Genomic DNA, 18,176 nt, shown 5'->3' with positions numbered 1-18,176 from the left:
TGCGTTCCTCTTATCAGTGTCTCTGTAGGAGATTTTATTAAGTTGGAAACCCGATACGGCAATTATGAGTTAGGTCCTCCATTGTGGAATGATAGAATGTGGAACTAAAATTAGAAAAAAATAGGGACAGTTTACTTGACGGATCATTAGATCAAATCAGATTGGTTACCGTGACGCGGCGAGGGGGTCAAAGTTGAATTTTTGCCATCTCCCCCACGGCCTCGCCGCCTCTCGCCGCTCCGCCGGCAATCCCAACATGCCTTGCGGGGTCTGGCCGCCACCTCTCATTCAAAGTGAACGGAGGCGGCGCCGTCGCGCGGCGGGGCCGCATACATTGTGGCTTCACCGTTAGGGAGATCGCCCAGCTCACTGTTCAGCTCACTGTTCAGCTCACTTCACAGAGTCTCACATGCTGGAAGAGCAGTGCAGCTATGCACAAAACCTCCAAAAACATTCATTATATTAATGCCCCCTATCTCTCTTACCTTATTCTCCCTCTCTCTCTCCCTCCCTCCCTCTCTCTCCCCTCCCTCCCTCCCTCCCTCTCTCTCTTTCTCCCCTCTCTCCCCTCCCTCTCCCTCTCCCTCCCTCCCTCTCTCTCAGGGTCTGATAGCGGAGGAGTTGGGCAGCCGCCGGGCGGTGCAGGAGGAGGAGCCAGAGAAGTTCCGGGAGGCGGTGATGAAGTTTGAGCTGCGCTTCGGCCTGCCCCCGTCTGAGAAGCTGGTCACTCACTACTCCTGCTGCTGCTGGAAGGGGCGTGTCCCTCGCCAGGGCTGGCTCTACCTCAGCACCAACCACCTGTCCTTCTACTCATTCCTGCTGGGCAAGGAAGGTGTGTGTCTCACCTGTGTGCACCTGTGCTACACCTGTCTGCCTACACCTGTACTACACCTGTCTCTGTCTTTGCTCACACCTGTACTGCACCTGTCTATTCACACCTGTGCTGACCTGTCTCTGTCCCTGCTCACACCTGCTACACAGAGGCTTATTCCTGCGCAGCTGCTTTGGTCCACCAAGCCTTTCTGCCTTCGCCTGTCACTCTGGGGCTGATTTTCACTGTCACTCTGTGGCTGATTTTCACTGTCACTCTGGGGCTGATTTTCACTGTTACTCTGCGGCTGATTTTCACTGTCAGTCTGGATCTGATTTTCACTGTCACTCTGGGGCTGATTTTCACTGTTACTCTGCGGCTGATTTTCGCTGTTACTCTGCGGCTGATTTTCACTGTTACTCTGCGACTGATTTTCACTGTTACCCTGCGGCTGATTTTCACTGTTACTCTGGGGCTGATTTTCACTGTCACTCTGGGGCTGATTTTCACTGTTACTCTGCGGCTGATTTTCACTGTTACTCTGCGGCTGATTTTCACTGTCACTCTGGGGCTGATTTTCACTGTCACTCTGGGGCTGATTTTCACTGTTACTCTGCGGCTGATTTTTTCTGTCACTCTGCGGCTGATTTTTGGGCTCTGCTTGCAGTGAAGATGGTGATCCCGTGGGCGGAGGTTGTCCGGCTGGACCGAACCTCCTCCGGCTTCATGACGGACACGGTGCGGGTGAGCACGCGTTGCCGGGTGCGGCACTTCGCCATGTTCCTGAGCGTGGAGGAGGCCTTCGCCATGATGGTGCGGCTAGCCGACATCACCCTCCGCCGTCTCCTCGACAACGAGGCCTTTGAGCTGGATCAGGTCCTGCAGCAGCCCGCCAACATCACCAAGAGGTCAGAGGTCACTGCACACCGCCGGGTGAGGGGGAGGGTGTTTGTATGTGATTGGTGGATTTTGGGTGAGTGGTTTGTATGTGATTGGAGGATTTTGGGTGAGTGGTTTGTATGTGATTGGAGGATTTTGGGTGAGTGGTTTGTATGTGATTGGAGGATTTTGGGTGAGTGGTTTATATGTGATTGGTGGATTTTGGGTGAGTGGTTTGTATGGTATGTCTGGTTTGGGATGGGTCACGCGGGCTTGAGCCCATGAGGAGCACTAACCCGGAGCTCTGGGTGATCCCACTGCCAGCACCACTGGGCTATGGTCCCCTAGGCAATGTCTGCCTTTGTGATGCGTGTGTCTGTGAAAGCATATATGAGTGCGCTCCTCTGTGAATGCCCACATATTAGTGAGCTCCTCTGTGAAAGCATATATGAGTGAGCTCCTCTGTGAAAGCACATATGAGTGAGCTCCTCTGTGAAAGCACATATGAGTGAGCTCCTCTGTGAATGCCCACATATGAGTGAGCTCCTCTGTGAAAGCACATATGAGTGAGCTCCTCTGTGAAAGCCCTCATATGAGTGAGCTCCTCTGTGAAAGCACATATGAGTGAACTCCTCTGTGAAAGCACATATGAGTGAGCTCCTCTGTGAAAGCACATATGAGTGAGCTCCTCTGTGAAAGCACATATGAGTGAGCTCGTCTTTGAAAGCCCACATATTAGTGAGCTCCTCTGTGAAAGCATATATGAGTGAGCTCCTCTGTGAATGCCCACATATGAGTGAGCTCCTCTGTGAAAGCACATATGAGTGAGCTTGTCTGTGAAACCCCACACATGAGTGAGCTCCTCTGTGAAAGCACATATGAGTGAGCTCGTCTGTGAAAGCCCACATATTAGTGAGCTCCTCTGTGAATGCCCACATATGAGTGAGCTCCTCTGTGAAAGCACATATGAGTGAACTCCTCTGTGAAAGCCCTCATATGAGTGAGCTCCTCTGTGAAAGCCCACTTATGAGTGAGCTCCTCTGTGAAAGCCCACTTATGAGTGAGCTCCTCTGTGAAAGCACATATGAGCGAGCTCCTCTGTGAATGCCCACATATGAGTGAGCTCCTCTGTGAATGCCCACATATGAGTGAGCTCCTCTGTGAAAGCACATATGAGTGAACTCCTCTGTGAAAGCACATATGAGCGAGCTCCTCTGTGAATGCCCACATATGAGTGAGCTCCTCTGTGAAAGCACATATGAGTGAACTCCTCTGTGAAAGCACATATGAGCGAGCTCCTCTGTGAATGCCCACATATGAGTGAGCTCCTCTGTGAAAGCACATATGAGTGAACTCCTCTGTGAAAGCACATATGAGCGAGCTCCTCTGTGAATGCCCACATATGAGTGAGCTCTTCTGTGAATGCCCACATATGAGTGAGCTCCTCTGTGAAAGCACATATGAGCAAGCTCCTCTGTGAATGCCCACATATGAGTGAGCTCCTCTGTGAATGCCCACATATGAGTGAGCTCCTCTGTGAATGCCCACATATGAGTGAGCTCCTCTGTGAAAGCACATATGAGTGAACTCCTCTGTGAAAGCACATATGAGCGAGCTCCTCTGTGAATGCCCACATATGAGTGAGCTCCTCTGTGAAAGCACATATGAGTGAACTCCTCTGTGAAAGCACATATGAGCGAGCTCCTCTGTGAAAGCCCACATATAAGTGAGCTCCTCTGTGAAAGCACATATGAGTGAACTCCTCTGTGAAAGCACATATGAGCGAGCTCCTCTGTGAATGCCCACATATGAGTGAGCTCCTCTGTGAAAGCCCACATATTAGTGAGCTCCTCTGTGAAAGCACATATGAGTGAGCTCCTCTGTGAATGACCTAATTTCTGCAGCCGCTGAAACCTGGCCAACCGGTCCTATCTGTGTCACATGATGGTGGTAGACAGCTTATAAAAACCCGCTCTGCAGACTTTGAGCCTGGGAGAAACATGCAGGGGGATGGGGGTTAAATCTCCCTGGCAGGCCTGCTGAATGTGAGGAACACAGAGGCTCACCTGTTAAGGGAGGGATAGAGAGATTGGGAGAACAGGGCAGATCTTACCATGAATTCATCATGGAATGGATGTGACTAGAACATTCCATTTAGCTCTGCTTGACAAATCCAGATATGCAATTACTGGTATAGAGTGAGCACCATAATGTTTGGACAAATGGCGTCACACGTGTTTCTGATTAGTCGGGGTGTTCAATTGCTTCCTTAGTACAAGTATAAGAGAGCTTTCAGTGCTTTGATTCTTGCCTTTTGAGTGCCTTTAGAAGCTGTTATTGGCGTTTGTCAATGGGGGGACTATTGTGGAAAAGAAAGTAAAAAACAACGCAAATGGCAACCAGCCAAACCCGCATCGTATTAAAATCTATTTGAGCACAGGAACGCTTCTGGGACGTAAACACATGCATCTCTTTGTCAGTCTAGTTTCTCTCACGTCTGCCAGCAGTGCTTAGTGAGGCAGAGAGTGGCATGGCAGTGTTACGCAGAGGTTAAGGGGCTTCCGGGTTCAAATCCCAGGTGAGGCAAGGTCATTGTGCCCCTGAACAAAAGGTTCTTAAGCTGGTCCTGTGGGGGTTTAGGCCAGGGTTCGGGTTATTTGTGAAATGTGCTGTATAAATAAATGTAAATTTGATTTGTGAGCAGAGTCCTGGAGCAGCAGTCGCTAAAGGAGTACGTCCTGGCGCTGTTTCGGCTGCCGCGGCGGGAGCAGCTCCAGGAGGTGGTGATGTGCTCGGTCTGGACCCCCCATGCGCGCTGCCACACCCCTGGAACCCTCTACACCACCGACAGCTACCTGTGCTTCACCAGCCGAGAGGAAGGCTTCTGCACACTGCTCATTCCCCTGTGTGAGGTACACACTATACACGCACCATACTCACACACGCTATACATGCACTATACACGTACATACACACCATACATGCACTATACACACACTATACAAGCACTATACACACACTATACACGCACCATACTCACACACGCTATACATGCACTATACACGTACATACACACCATACATGCACTATACACACACTATACACGCACTATACACACACTATACACGCACTATACTCACACACACTATACATGCACTATACACACACTATACACGCATTATACACACACTATACACACACACACTATACATGCATTATACACACATTATACACGCATTATACACACACTATACACACACTATACATGCACTATACACACACTATACACGCATTATACACACACTATACACGCACTATACTCACACACACTATACATGCACTATACACACATTATACACGCATTATACACACACTATACACACACTATACATGCACTATACACATACTCACACACACTATACATGCACTATACACACACTATACTCACACACACTATACATGCACTATACACTATACACGCACTATACACACACTACTCACACACACTATACATGCACTATACACACACTATACTCACACACACTATACATGCACTATACACACACTATACTCACACACATACATGCACTATACACACACTATACATGCACTATACACACACTATACACGCACTATACACACACTATACATGCACTATACACACTATACACACACTATACATGCACTATACACGCACTATACACACACTATACTCACACACACTATACACGCACTATACACACACTATACATGCACTATACACACACTATACATGCACTATACACACACTATACACGCACCATACTCACACACACTATACATGCACTATACACGTGCATACACACACAATACATGCACTATGCACACACTATACACACACTATACATGCACTATACACACACTATACACACACTATACTCACACTATACATGCACTCTACACACACTATACACGCACTATACACACACTATACTCCCACACATGCTCACACACGCACTGTACACGCACACACACACACACACCCTATACACTCACTACACACACACATGCTCACACACACACTATACACACACTATACACACACACACACACACACACGCAATCACCTCTTTGTGTGTGGCTGTTTGGTCAGTCTCTGCTGAAACTATAGTCAAGGTCTTGAATTCAGGGTAGTTTCCACCCACTGTCATACCTGAGTATGTATAATAAGTGTACTCAGCGTTATAGGACTCACAGTCATACCTGAGTATGTATAATAAGTGTACTCAGTGTTATAGGACTCATAGTCATACCTGAGTATGTATAATAAGTGTACTCAGCCTTATAGGACCCACAGTCATACCTGAGTATGTATAATAAGTGTATTCAGCGTTATAGGACTCACAGTCATACCTGAGTATGTATAATAAGTGTACTCAGTGTTATAGGACTCATAGTCATACCTGAGTATGTATAATAAGTGTACTCAGCCTTATAGGACTCACAGTCATACCTGACCTTCAAACGCAGACTGAAGACTCATCTCTTCAGGCTGCACCTCTCCCCACCCCTCCCTAGCCTATAGTTCAGCTCACTGTACCTAGTTAGGATAATATGATTATGTTAGTGTATCTGGCAGGATTGTTTTTGTCTGATTAGGTGTGATTAGATGTGATTCCAGTGCTAGTTTGTACTGGGTAGGATTCTTGCTTGCTGAAAAAGCTTACTCTACAGGGTTGGAGTCCTGATCGATGTGGTCACTTCTGGCACTACGATCCTTACTTCACTCTAGTGTTTCTTTTGCACCTCTACATCATGAACCTATGCACTTGTTGTACATCGCTCTGGATAAGAGCGTCTGCTAAAGGCCTATAATGTAATGTAATGTAATATAATACGTGTACTCAGCCTTATGGGAGCTGTAGATGTTGGTGCTGAAGGTCGTGTATTTGTAGAGTTTAAACAGGCCCTGTTTGCACTGCGAGTTGGTTAAAGTTCTGTGCAGTACAGAGTCATGTGATGCCGCTGCAGTAAAGTCATGTGACGCTGTTCACTGCTCTATTTGAGTTTGGGTGGAATCTTGGTGTGGTGTGGGATGGGTCTGTCGCATTCGAACCTTGGCCCATGTGAGCAGGAGGGTCGTGAGAGGGTACATCTACAGCGCCAGGGTGGTGAAAGAGATAATTTTACACCATTATACTGGGGTGAGGGACTTTCCTTTAAATGTGCACTTATATATTAAACTGTGTTATGTCAGACCTTCTGGCTACAGACAGAGGTGTAGATCAGTATAAATGTGTAGAACTGCAAAGTGGTCACAGGGTTGCTCAAACTCCTGTCTTCTCCCCAAAACAGCTTCTGCTAAAGGAAGTCAGGTTGCTTTCCTGCAGTGTAACTGTGCTTCTGGCCAGTTTTAGTCAGCGTTGTGTTATCAGTACATCGTTCCCTTGTTGTTGGCTCCAGTAGAAGCTCCTATGAATAAAGAGCATGATTTGTCTGAAATGGCCAAATTCTGCTTGCTGGGGGGTGGGGGGGGGGGGTTTGAGGCTGTGGAGCGTGACGCTGTCCCCTCCCCTGTTGGCAGGTGGTCTCCATCGAGAAGCCAGAGAGCACGTGCTCGCTGCCCAACCCGGTGATCGTGAGCGTGCGTGGTCAGCGCGCGTTCCAGCTGATCGAGCTGAGGCAGCGGGACCTGCTGGTGGAGAGCCTGGGCAAGCGGCTACGCGCGCGGCAGTGGAAACAGGAAGTGTTCCACAGCAGGGAGTCGCGCAGGAAGTCCAAGGTGTGAACACGTATACACACACACACCCACACTCACGCACACACACACACACACACCCACACTCACGCACACACACACACACACACACGTATACACACACACACACACCCACACCCACACTCAAGCACACACACACACACACACACACACACATGCACACACACACACACACTCACACGTTCTTATACACGGTACTTTGCTGGGGTTGGGCTGAGAGAGCAGGAAGTTGTGAGTGTTGACAGCTCTCTGGGCTGCAGAGACAGTGGCCACAGCAGGCCCCTGTACTGTCTGCTTCTGTTAAAAAAAGCCCAAGTTTAGCTTTTCACAGGAAGTGGTTCAGTACATGATCACTGTCAGTCACAGTGGATACTGCTGCCTCTGCTAACAAATGGGCACATTCCAGACAGCACAGTGCACACATTACAGCACAGTGCTTTATTGTGAATAGCTTTTTAACACACTGCAGTGCACACATTACAGCACAGTGCTTTATTGTGAATAGCTTTTTAACACACTGCAGTGCACACATTACAGCACAGTGCGTTGTTGTGAATAGCTTTTTAACACACCGCACGGCACACATTACAGCACAGTGCGTTATTGTGAATAGCTTTTTTAGCATTGTGATGTTTTGTTTCTAGAAGGCCAACCCATTGCCCTATTACACCTTCTACTACGACACCATGTACTCAGACAATGAGGAGGCGGAGTCAGCAGACAAGGCTGTGCAGCAGGAAGTTAACACAGAGGCGCTGATATCCATGTTCCGCCAAAGTCAGCGAGACTCCCAAGGAGACAAATGTGTGAGTACTGCAGGATGTAGTGTGTGTGTGTGTGTGTGTGTGTGTGTGAGTACTGCAGGATGTAGTGTGTGTGTGTGTGTGTGTGTGAGTACTGCAGGATGTAGTGTGTGTGTGTGTGTGTGTGTGTGAGAGTACTGCAGGATGTAGTGTGTGTGTGTGTGTGTGTGTGTGAGAGTACTGCAGGATGTAGTGTGTGTGTGTGTGTGTGAGTACTGCAGGATGTAGTGTGTGTGTGTGTGTGTGTGTGTGTGTGTGTGTGTGAGTACTGCAGGATGTAGTGTGTGTGTGTGTGTGTGTGTGAGTACTGCAGGATGTAGTGTGTGTGTGTGTGTGTGTGTGTGTGTGTGAGTACTGCAGGATGTAGTGTGTGTGTGTGTGTGTGTGTGTGAGTACTGCAGGATGTAGTGTGTGTGTGTGTGTGTGTGTGTGTGAGTACTGCAGGATGTAGTGTGTGTGTGTGTGTGAGTACTGCAGGATGTAGTGTGTGTGTGTGTGTGTGTGTGTGAGTACTGCAGGATGTAGTGTGTGTGTGTGTGTGTGTGTGTGTGTGTGTGAGTACTGCAGGATGTAGTGTGTGTGTGTGTGTGTGTGTGTGTGTGTGTGAGTACTGCAGGATGTAGTGTGTGTGTGTGTGTGTGTGTGTATGAGTACTACAGGATGTAGTGTGTGTGTGTGTGTGTGAGTGTGTGTGTGTGTGTGAGTACTGCAGGATGTAGTGTGTGTGTGTGTGAGTACTGCAGGATGTAGTGTGTGTGTGTGTGTGTGAGTACTGCAGGATGTAGTGTGTGTGTGTGTGTGTGTGTGTGTGTGAGTACTGCAGGATGTAGTGTATGTGTGTGTGTGTGAGAGTACTGCAGGATGTAGTGTGTGTGTGTGTGTGTGTGTGTGAGTACTGCAGGATGTAGTGTATGTGTGTGTGTGTGAGAGTACTGCAGGATGTAGTGTGTGTGTTTGTGTGTGTGTGAGAGTACTGCAGGATGTAGTGTGTGTGTGTGTGTGTGTGTGTGTGTGTGTGTGTGTGTGAGTACTGCAGGATGTAGTGTGTGTGTGTGTGTGAGTACTGCAGGATGTAGTGTGTGTGTGTGTGTGTGTGTGTGTGTGTGTGAGTACTGCAGGATGTAGTGTGTGTGTGTGTGTGTGTGTGTGTGAGTACTGCAGGATGTAGTGTGTGTGTGTGTGTGAGTACTGCAGGATGTAGTGTGTGTGTGTGTGTGTGTGTGTGTGAGTACTGCAGGATGTAGTGTGTGTGTGTGTGTGAGTACTGCAGGATGTAGTGTGTGTGTGTGTGTGTGTGTGTGTGTGAGTACTGCAGGATGTAGTGTATGTGTGTGTGTGTGAGAGTACTGCAGGATGTAGTGTGTGTGTTTGTGTGTGTGTGAGAGTACTGCAGGATGTAGTGTGTGTGTGTATGTGTGAGTACTGCAGGATGTAGTGTGTGTGTGTGTGTGTGTGTGTGTGAGTACTGCAGGATGTAGTGTGTGTGTGTGTGTGTGTGTGTGAGTACTGCAGGATGTAGTGTGTGTGTGTGTGTGTGTGTGTGTGTGTGAGTACTGCAGGATGTAGTGTGTGTGTGTGTGTGTGAGTACTGCAGGATGTAGTGTGTGTGTGTGTGTGTGTGTGTGTGAGTACTACAGGATGTAGTGTGTGTGTGTGTGTGAGTGTGTGTGTGTGTGTGTGAGTACTGCAGGATGTAGTGTGTGTGTGTGTGTGAGTACTGCAGGATGTAGTGTGTGTGTGTGTGTGTGTGTGTGTGTGTGTGTGAGTACTGCAGGATGTTGTGTGTGTGTGTGTGTGTGTGTGTGAGTACTACAGGATGTAGTGTGTGTGTATGTGTGTATGTGTGAGTACTGCAGGATGTAGTGTGTGTGTGTGTGTGTGAGAGTACTGCAGGATGTAGTGTGTGTGTGTGTGTGTGTGTGTGAGTTATGCGGGATGTAGTGTGTGTGTATGTGTGTATGTGTGTGTGTGTGTGTGAGTACTGCAGGATGTAGTGTGTGTGTGTGTGTGTGTGTGTGTGTGTGAGTACTACAGGATGTAGTGTGTGTGTATGTGTGTATGTGTGAGTACTGCAGGATGTAGTGTGTGTGTATGTGTGTATGTGTGAGTACTGCAGGATGTAGTGTGTGTATGTGTGTATGTGTGAGTACTGCAGGATGTAGTGTGTGTGTGTGTGTATGTGTGAGTACTGCAGGATGTAGTGTGTGTGTGTGTGTGTGTGTGTGTATGTGTGAGTACTGCAGGATGTAGTGTGTGTGTGTGTGTGTGTGAGTACTGCAGGATGTAGTGTGTGTGTGTGTGTGTGTGAGTACTACAGGATGTAGTGTGTGTGTATGTGTGAGTACTGCAGGATGTAGTGTGTGTGTGTGTGTGTGTGTGTGTGTGAGTTCTGAGGGATGTAGTGTGTGTGTATGTGTGTATGTGTGAGTACTGCAGGATGTAGTGTGTGTGTGTGTGTTTGTGTGTGAGTACTGCAGGATGGTGTGTGTGTGTGTGTAGGTGTGTAGGTGTGTGTGTGAATGAGTGTGTGTATGTGTGTGTGTGTATATGTGTGTTATCAGTTACTCGATGTCTATGTGTGTGTGTATATGTGTGTTATCAGTGACTCGGTATGTGTGTGTGTGTATATGTGTGTTATCAGTTACTCGGTGTGTGTGTGTGTGTGTTATCAGTGACTCAGTGTGTGTGTGTGTTATCACGGCATGTGTGTGTGTGTGTGTGTGTTATCACGGTGTGTGTGAGGGTGTTATCAGTGCCTCATTGTGTGTGTGTTATCACAGTGTGTGTGTGTGTTATCAGTGACTCAGTGTGTATGTGTTATCACAGTGTGTGTGTGTGTATATGTGTGCTAACAATGACTCGGTGTGAGTGTGTGTGTGTGTGTGTGTGTGTTATCAGTGTCTCGGTGTGTGTGTATATGTGTGTTATCACGGTGTGTGTGTGTTGTCACTGACTCGATGTGTGTGTGTGTTATCAGTGACTCGGTGTGTGTGTGTATATGTTAAGGCTGTTGAAAGTGCCATGAAATTGAGTTTGAATATTAGCTTTTGTAATTAGTTAGCATTCGAATATATTTGAATATCATTTGCCTATAATTAACAAAAATAAGCTGCTTATTGTCGGGCGCAAGCGGGCAGTAGAATAGAGGACATCGGTGAACTTTCATACTAGGTTACTACATCTGGGGCCTCCTTTATAAAACGTATTTTAGATCAACTGTGTGGCGCGTATGTAGAAAATCACGTCAATGTAGTGATTTATAAAATTTCAACATGACTCGATTTGACCGTGGAAACGGCTGTGGCTCTACGTCAGGTCTTCACTTAACGTATGCACGCAAGTTCATTTTATAAATGAGCCCCCTGCAGTTTCTATAGCCTAATGCACAAATGTATAAAGCACTTTCTCGTGGATGTAATTTGCCACAACTCAGCATTTATTAATCACAATAATAGAGAAATGATTGTTCATAGGAAATCCCTGTTTATTTCTTAACACAAAATCTATTCAAACGGCTAATACCTGTAGCCTAAAACAACATGAATTACCTACTCGGCTTAGTTTGTTTAACTTCTGTCATCATCCAATTTTATCAAAATCTTCAGAACAGAAATAAAACATAGCCTGCCATGGGAACATTATTTAGCCTAAATTGTTAGCTGACCAGTAACGTTAGCACAGGAAATGAACTTTGCGTGCATGATCATGATTCGCCGCATGAAATTAAAGCCTGTATATTTATGTTAATTACAAAACACGGGATCCAAAACTAATATTTAAATGCTCAAATTTAGGTTTGAACTTAAAAAAAGAAAAAGATTTTCGAATAGTTATGTGTGCTATCAGTGACTCGGTGTGTGTGTGTGTGTGTTATCATGGTGTGTGTATGTGTGTGTTGTTACGGTGTGTGTGTGTGTGTTATCATGGTGTGTGTATGTGTGTGTTGTTACGGTGTGTGTGTGTTATCACGGTGTGTGTGTGTGTGTGTTATTATGGCGTGTGTATGTGTGTGTTGTTACGGTGTGTGTGTGTTATCACGGCGTGTGTATGTGTGTGTTGTTACGGTGTGTGTGTGTTATCACAGTGTGTGTGTCTGCAGTCGGGGGAGGGTGTGAGGGAGCATGGTGTGTGTATGTGTGTGTTGTTACGGTGTGTGTGTGTGTGTGTGTGTGTTATCAGTGACTCTGTGTGTGTTGTTACGGTGTGTGTGTGTTATCACGGTGTGTGTGTCTGCAGTCGGGGGAGGGTGTGAGGGAGCATGGTGTGTGTATGTGTGTGTTGTTACGGTGTGTGTGTGTGTATGTGTTTATCAGTGACTCGGTGTGTGTGTTTTTACGGTGTGTGTGTCTGCAGTCGGGGGAGGGTGTGAGGGAGCGCTTGTGGGAGGAGCATTTCTCTGAGTTTGGGCGTGGCGTGCACATGTTCCGCACGGAGAAGATCCAGAAGCTGGTTGCCATGGGGATCCCAGAGAGCCTGCGGGGGGAGCTGTGGATGACAGTATCAGGTAGGCAGGGTTTGGGGGCGGGGGGGCAGGTATCAGGGGGGTTGGCCTGTGTCTGTGAGGGATAGGGTTTGGGGGTGGGGGGGCAGGTATCGAGGGGGTTGGCCTGTGTCTGTGAGGGGGGTTGGGGGGTGGGGTTTGGGCTGGGGGACAGGTATCAGGGGGTTGGCCTGTGTCTGTGAGGGGGGTTGGGGGGTTTAGGGCTGGGGGGCAGGTATGGGGGGGGTTGGCCTGTGTCTGTGAGGGGTTGGGTTTGGGGGTTGGGGGTGGGGGGTTAGGGTTCTCTCTGCTCTGCAGTTCTTTTTCACTTCCTGTCCTTGCGCTATATTTATCCATCAGATGAGAAGTGAACCAGAAACAACAAACTTTCTCTTCTTTTTTTTAACCTGCTGGTGGATTGACTATCTGTCCGCAGTGCTGGGACTGGTGGCTGGTCACTTTATTTGGTCAGTCTGAGCAGTTGCAGTAAAGGCTGGTGCTGCTGAATGTTCATTATGGTGAGATAGTTATGCTGAAAGTCCGAAATTTAAGGTTACGGAGTTATGATGATTTAGTTATATAAAGTTGCTTAGTTATACTCTGATTTTGGGTTGTAAGGTTACTTAGTTACACTGATTCAGAGATATAAGGTTTCTTAGTTACACTCTGATTCAAGGATACAAGGTTGCTTAGTTACAGTGATTTTAGGTTGTAAGGTTGCTTAATTACACTGATTTTGAGATGGAAGGTTGCTTAGTTACACTTAGATATTGTTTTGGGGACCGTACTATAAGAAAGATATAGAGGCGCTAGAAAAGGTCCAAAGATGGGCAACCAGATTGATTCCGGGTATAAAAGGTAAGTGTTATGAGGAAAGGCCTGAGAGGCTTGGACTTTTCAAGCTTAGTAAAAGGAGACTTAGGGGTGATTTGATTGAGACTTTTAAATGTATTAAAGGGATTAACAAAGTGAACTAAAGGAAATTATTCAAGTTGAGTTCAGTTAGCAAAACGAGGGGGCATAAATGGAAACTGGAAAAGGGTAAATTTCACACAGACCTCAGGAAATATATTTTCACACAGAGAGTATTCAATGTGTGGAATAGCTTGCCTGGACATGTAGTGGAGGCAGAAACACTGGGGGTTTTCAAGGCCTGGCTTGATACAGTGTTAGATACTATTTAGCTTTTAGGTAAACTAAGCATTAAGTACAGTTTAGTGATAGGAATAGACGAGCAGTGTTGGGCTGAATGGCCTGTTCTCGTCCTACATTATGTTATGTTATATTATGTTATGTTATGTTATCATATAAGGTTGCTTAGTTACACTGATTTCAGTTTGTAAGGTTGCTTAGTTACACTGATTTCGGGATGGAAAGTTGCATAGTTACACTCTGATTTTGGGATGGAAGGTTGCTTAGTTGCACTCTGATTCAGGGATATAGGGTTTCTTAGTTACACTCTGATTTAGGGATATAGGGTTGCTTAGTTACAGTCTGATTTTGGGATAGAAGGTTGCTTAGTTACACTCTGATTCAGGGATTTAGGGTTGCTTAGTTACACTCTGATTTTGGGATGAAAGGTTGCTTAGTTACACTCTGATTTTGGGATGGGAGGTTGCTTAGTTACACCCTGCCCCTGATTGAAATGCAGATACCACCTCGGAGGTGCGGGCCCACCCGGGTTACTACGGTAACCTGCTGGAGCAGGCGATGGGCCGGAGCTGCTTGGCGACGGAGGAGATCGAGCGGGACCTGCACCGCTCGCTCCCGGACCACCCAGCCTTCCAGAACGAGGCCGGCATCTCCGCTCTGCGCCGCGTGCTCACCGCCTACGCCCACCGCAACCCCAAAATCGGCTACTGCCAGGTACCCGCCCCCCACAGCTATCCCGCAGGCCCCCACTGTTGTCTCCCCGCCCGCCTGTAGTAAAGAAGCAGAAAGAACTGTTCAATAAACCTTAGATTAAAAACTCAATCTCCTCTCTCTCCCTTTCCCACCCCTCCCTCTTCCTTCCTGTTCTGACCTATTCAATTTTTATTCTCTCTTTCAATCTCTCTCCCGCTTTCTGTCTCCCTTTCTCTCTCTCTCCCTCTCCCTCCCTTCCTCTCTCTCTCCCTCTATCTCTCTCTCTTCCTCCCTCTCTCTCTCTCCCTCCCCCTCTCTCTCTCGTCCCCCCTTCTCCCCCTCTCTCTCCCTCTCCCTCCCTCTCCCCCTCTCTCTCCCCCCTCTCTCTCTCTCTCTCCCCCTCTCTCTCCCTCTCTCTCTCCCTCTCCCTCTCCCTCCCTCTCTCTCCCTCTCTTTCTCCCTCCCTCTCCCCCTCTCTCTCTCTCCCTCCTTCCCTCTCTCTCTCTCTCTCTCTCTCTCTCTCTCCCCCCCTCTCTCTCCCTCTCTCTCCCTCTCTCTCTCCCTCTCCCTCTCCCTCCCTCTCTCTCCCTCTCTTTCTCCCTCCCTCTCCCCCTTTCTCTCTCTCCCTCCTTCCCTCTCTCTCTCTCTCTCTCTCTCTCTCCCTCCCACCCTCCCTCTCCCTCTCTCTCTCTCTGTAGTCCATGAACATCCTGGCCTCTGTGTTCCTGCTGTACTGTCGGGAGGAGGACGCATTCTGGCTGCTGGTGGCTGTGTGTGAGAGGATGCTGCCCGATTACTTCAACCGCAGGGTTATCGGTGCGCAGTTAAACTCAGCACTTACATACAACCCTGCTTTCTTCATGATGTCAAACTCAACGCTTACATACAACCCTGCTTTCTTCATGATGTCAAACTCAACGCTTATATACAACCCTGCTTTCTTCATGATGTCAAACTCTAATTTAAGATAAAAAGAAACAAAGTTACCTGAAGGTTATACAGATAAATGTGACTATCGTGTAGAAGGAAATTAGAAACAGTTAAGGTGTGTGCGTGTGTGAGTGTGTGTGTGTGTGTGTGTGCATAATGTGTGTGCATACCTGTGTGTGTGTGTGTGTGTGTGTGTGTGTGTGCATAATGTGTGTGCCTGTGTGTGTGTACATACCTGCGTGTGTGTGTATGTAGCTGCGTGTGTGTACATACCTGTGCGCATGTGTGTGTACGTACATGCGTGTGTGTGTGTGTACGTTCCTGCATGTGTGTGTGCGTGTGTGTGTCGTGTGTGTGTGTGTGTGTACATACCTGCGTGTGTGTGCGTGTTTGCGTGTGTGTGCTTCCGTGCGTGCGTGTGTGTGTGTGCGTGCGTGTGTGTGTGTGTGCGTGCGTGTGTGTACATGCGTGTGTATGTGCGTGTGCGTGTGCGTGTGTGTGTGTGTGTGCGTGGGTGTGCGTGCGTGTGTGTGTGTGTGCGTGTGTGTGTGTGTACATACCTGCGTGTGTGTGTGAACAGGTGTGTTCCTCTCTGCGGGCTGCAGGGGCGCAGGTGGACCAGTCTGTGTTTGAGGAGCTGATTCGGGAGCGGCTACCTCTGCTGGCCGAGCACATCTCCGACCTGGCGCCGCTCTCGTCCGTCTCGTTGTCGTGGTTCCTCACGCTGTTTGTCAGCGTGATGGCGTTCCGCTGCGCCGTGTGCGCGATCGACTGCTTCTTCTTCCACGGGATCAAGGCCATCTTCCAGCTGGGCCTGGCGGTGCTGGACGCCAACGCACCAGCGCTGTGTGCCAGCTCTGACGACGGGCACGTGCTGATGATTCTCTCCAGGTTAGACCCCACCTGCCTGGGGGGGATACAGTGGAGGCAGGAAAGGAGGGAGGGAGGGAGGGAGGGAGGGAGGTGAGTGCAGAACATGATGGAGGGAGCAGGCACAGAGAGAGGGAGGGGGGAGGAGTGACAGAACAATGGAGTGAGGGAATATGTGGGTCTGTATTGCTGAAGTGGAAACAGGTAATTATGCTCTGTGATCTTTAAAATAACTACACTCTGTAGCAGGAATAAAACAAAAAACTTCAACCCATGAAAAAGTCACAATGAGTGTGTGTGTGTGTGTTTGGGTGTGTGTGTGTGTGTGTGTGTTTGGGTGTGTGTGTGTGTGTGTGTGTGTTTGGGTATGTGTGTGTGTGTGTGTGTGTTTGGGTGTGCGTGCGTGTGTTTGGGTATGTGTGTGTGTGTGTGTTTGGGTATGTGCGTGTGTGTGTGTGTGTTTGGGTGTGTGTGTGTGTGTGTGTTTGGGTGTGTTTGTGTGTGTGTGTGTGTGTGTGTGTGTGTGTTTGGGTGTGTGTGTGTGTGTGTGTGTTTGGGTGTGTGTGTGTGTTTGGGTATGTGTGTGTGTGTGTGTGTTTGGGTGTGTGTGTGTGTGTGTGTTTGGGTGTGTTTGTGTGTGTGTGTGTGTGTGTGTGTGTGTGTTTGGGTGTGTGTGTGTGTTTCTTGGTTTGCAGTTTCCTGGATCAGGTAAGGCATGAGGAGGACCCTGTCCCCGGGCCTCAGGGCTCACCGGAGGACGGAGAGGCGGGTGTGGAGGGAACTCAGATCAGTGACCTCATCAGAGACTCCTATGAGGTTAGACCCCGCCCTCACCTGGCCTTATTTGGGCAGTACTTCCTGTTAGCCGTGTACAAACCAGTGCAGCAAATACAGTGACCTTTCTCCCAGTGGGATTATAAGTACCAGTGAGTCTTTTCAGTGGATAAAAGAATCATTCATTTGTTGGTTGTGTCCTGGAACAGAAACTTCTTGAGTTGAAATTAGGAAAAAGCACCGGGGACCTGGGACTTGCGAGTTTGAATCCTGCCAGTGACAAAGCTCTTTCTTTACTTCAGTTTGACTGTTGTTCCCAATGGGGAAAATGTCCTTTTTGTCAAGCGTTAAAAAGCATAACTTTTTCTGTCTCCTGTTTCTCTCTCCATTCTTCTGCCTCCCTCCCTCCCTCCCTCCATCTCTCCCTCTCTCCCTTCCTCCCTCTGTCCATCTCTCCCTCTCTCTCTTCCTCTCTGACCTTGTACAGAAGTTTGGTGATCTGACAGTGCAGCAGGTGGAAAGGTTAAGATGCAGACACAGGATCCAAGTTCTACAGGCACATGAGGACACCGCCAAGGAGAACACTGTGAGTCGCACGTACACACACATGCACGCACGCACACACGCACTCACACGCACACATGCACACACACACAAACACACGCACGCACACACACATACACACGCACCCGCATAAGCACACGCACACACACGCCCACACACACGCACGCACACACACACACACGCGCACACAGACACACACGCCCACACACACACACACAAACACACACGCACACCGACTGGCTGAAGCTAAGCAGGTGGGGGCTTGGTTAGTACTTGGATGGGAGACCACCAGGGAATACTGAGTTGCTGCTGGAAGTGGTGTTGGTGTGCCAGCAGGGGGCAGTCTTCCCTCTGGTCAAATAAACCCCATGAGACGTTAAACTGAAGTCCTGACTCACTGTGGTCATTAAAGATCCCATGACACTATTCTGAAAGAGTAGGGGGTTCCCCGGTGTCCTGGCT

The 18,176-nt window shown here is 48.2% G+C and overlaps 1 protein-coding gene across 2 annotated transcripts in view; it reads left to right on the top strand.

Moving 5' to 3' along the window:
- LOC118222268 (TBC1 domain family member 8) overlaps positions 1-18,176 on the top strand; it is a 34,729-nt gene that overhangs the window by 9,111 nt on the left and 7,442 nt on the right. For both annotated transcript variants that reach the window (XM_035407717.1, XM_035407716.1), the window contains exons 4-14: positions 604-832; positions 1,479-1,719; positions 4,395-4,602; positions 7,254-7,451; positions 8,093-8,254; positions 12,605-12,755; positions 14,383-14,597; positions 15,275-15,392; positions 16,112-16,397; positions 17,072-17,192; positions 17,638-17,736. In XM_035407717.1, the coding sequence (XP_035263608.1) occupies positions 604-832; positions 1,479-1,719; positions 4,395-4,602; positions 7,254-7,451; positions 8,093-8,254; positions 12,605-12,755; positions 14,383-14,597; positions 15,275-15,392; positions 16,112-16,397; positions 17,072-17,192; positions 17,638-17,736 (2,028 nt within the window). The remainder of the gene's footprint in view (positions 1-603; positions 833-1,478; positions 1,720-4,394; positions 4,603-7,253; positions 7,452-8,092; positions 8,255-12,604; positions 12,756-14,382; positions 14,598-15,274; positions 15,393-16,111; positions 16,398-17,071; positions 17,193-17,637; positions 17,737-18,176) is intronic.

The sequence above is a fragment of the Anguilla anguilla genome, chromosome 3, assembly GCF_013347855.1.
Source record: "Anguilla anguilla isolate fAngAng1 chromosome 3, fAngAng1.pri, whole genome shotgun sequence".
NCBI classification, from domain to species: Eukaryota; Metazoa; Chordata; class Actinopteri; order Anguilliformes; family Anguillidae; genus Anguilla; species Anguilla anguilla.
Note: the sequence above shows the minus strand (reverse complement) of the source record. Positions and strands in the feature narration are given on the sequence as shown.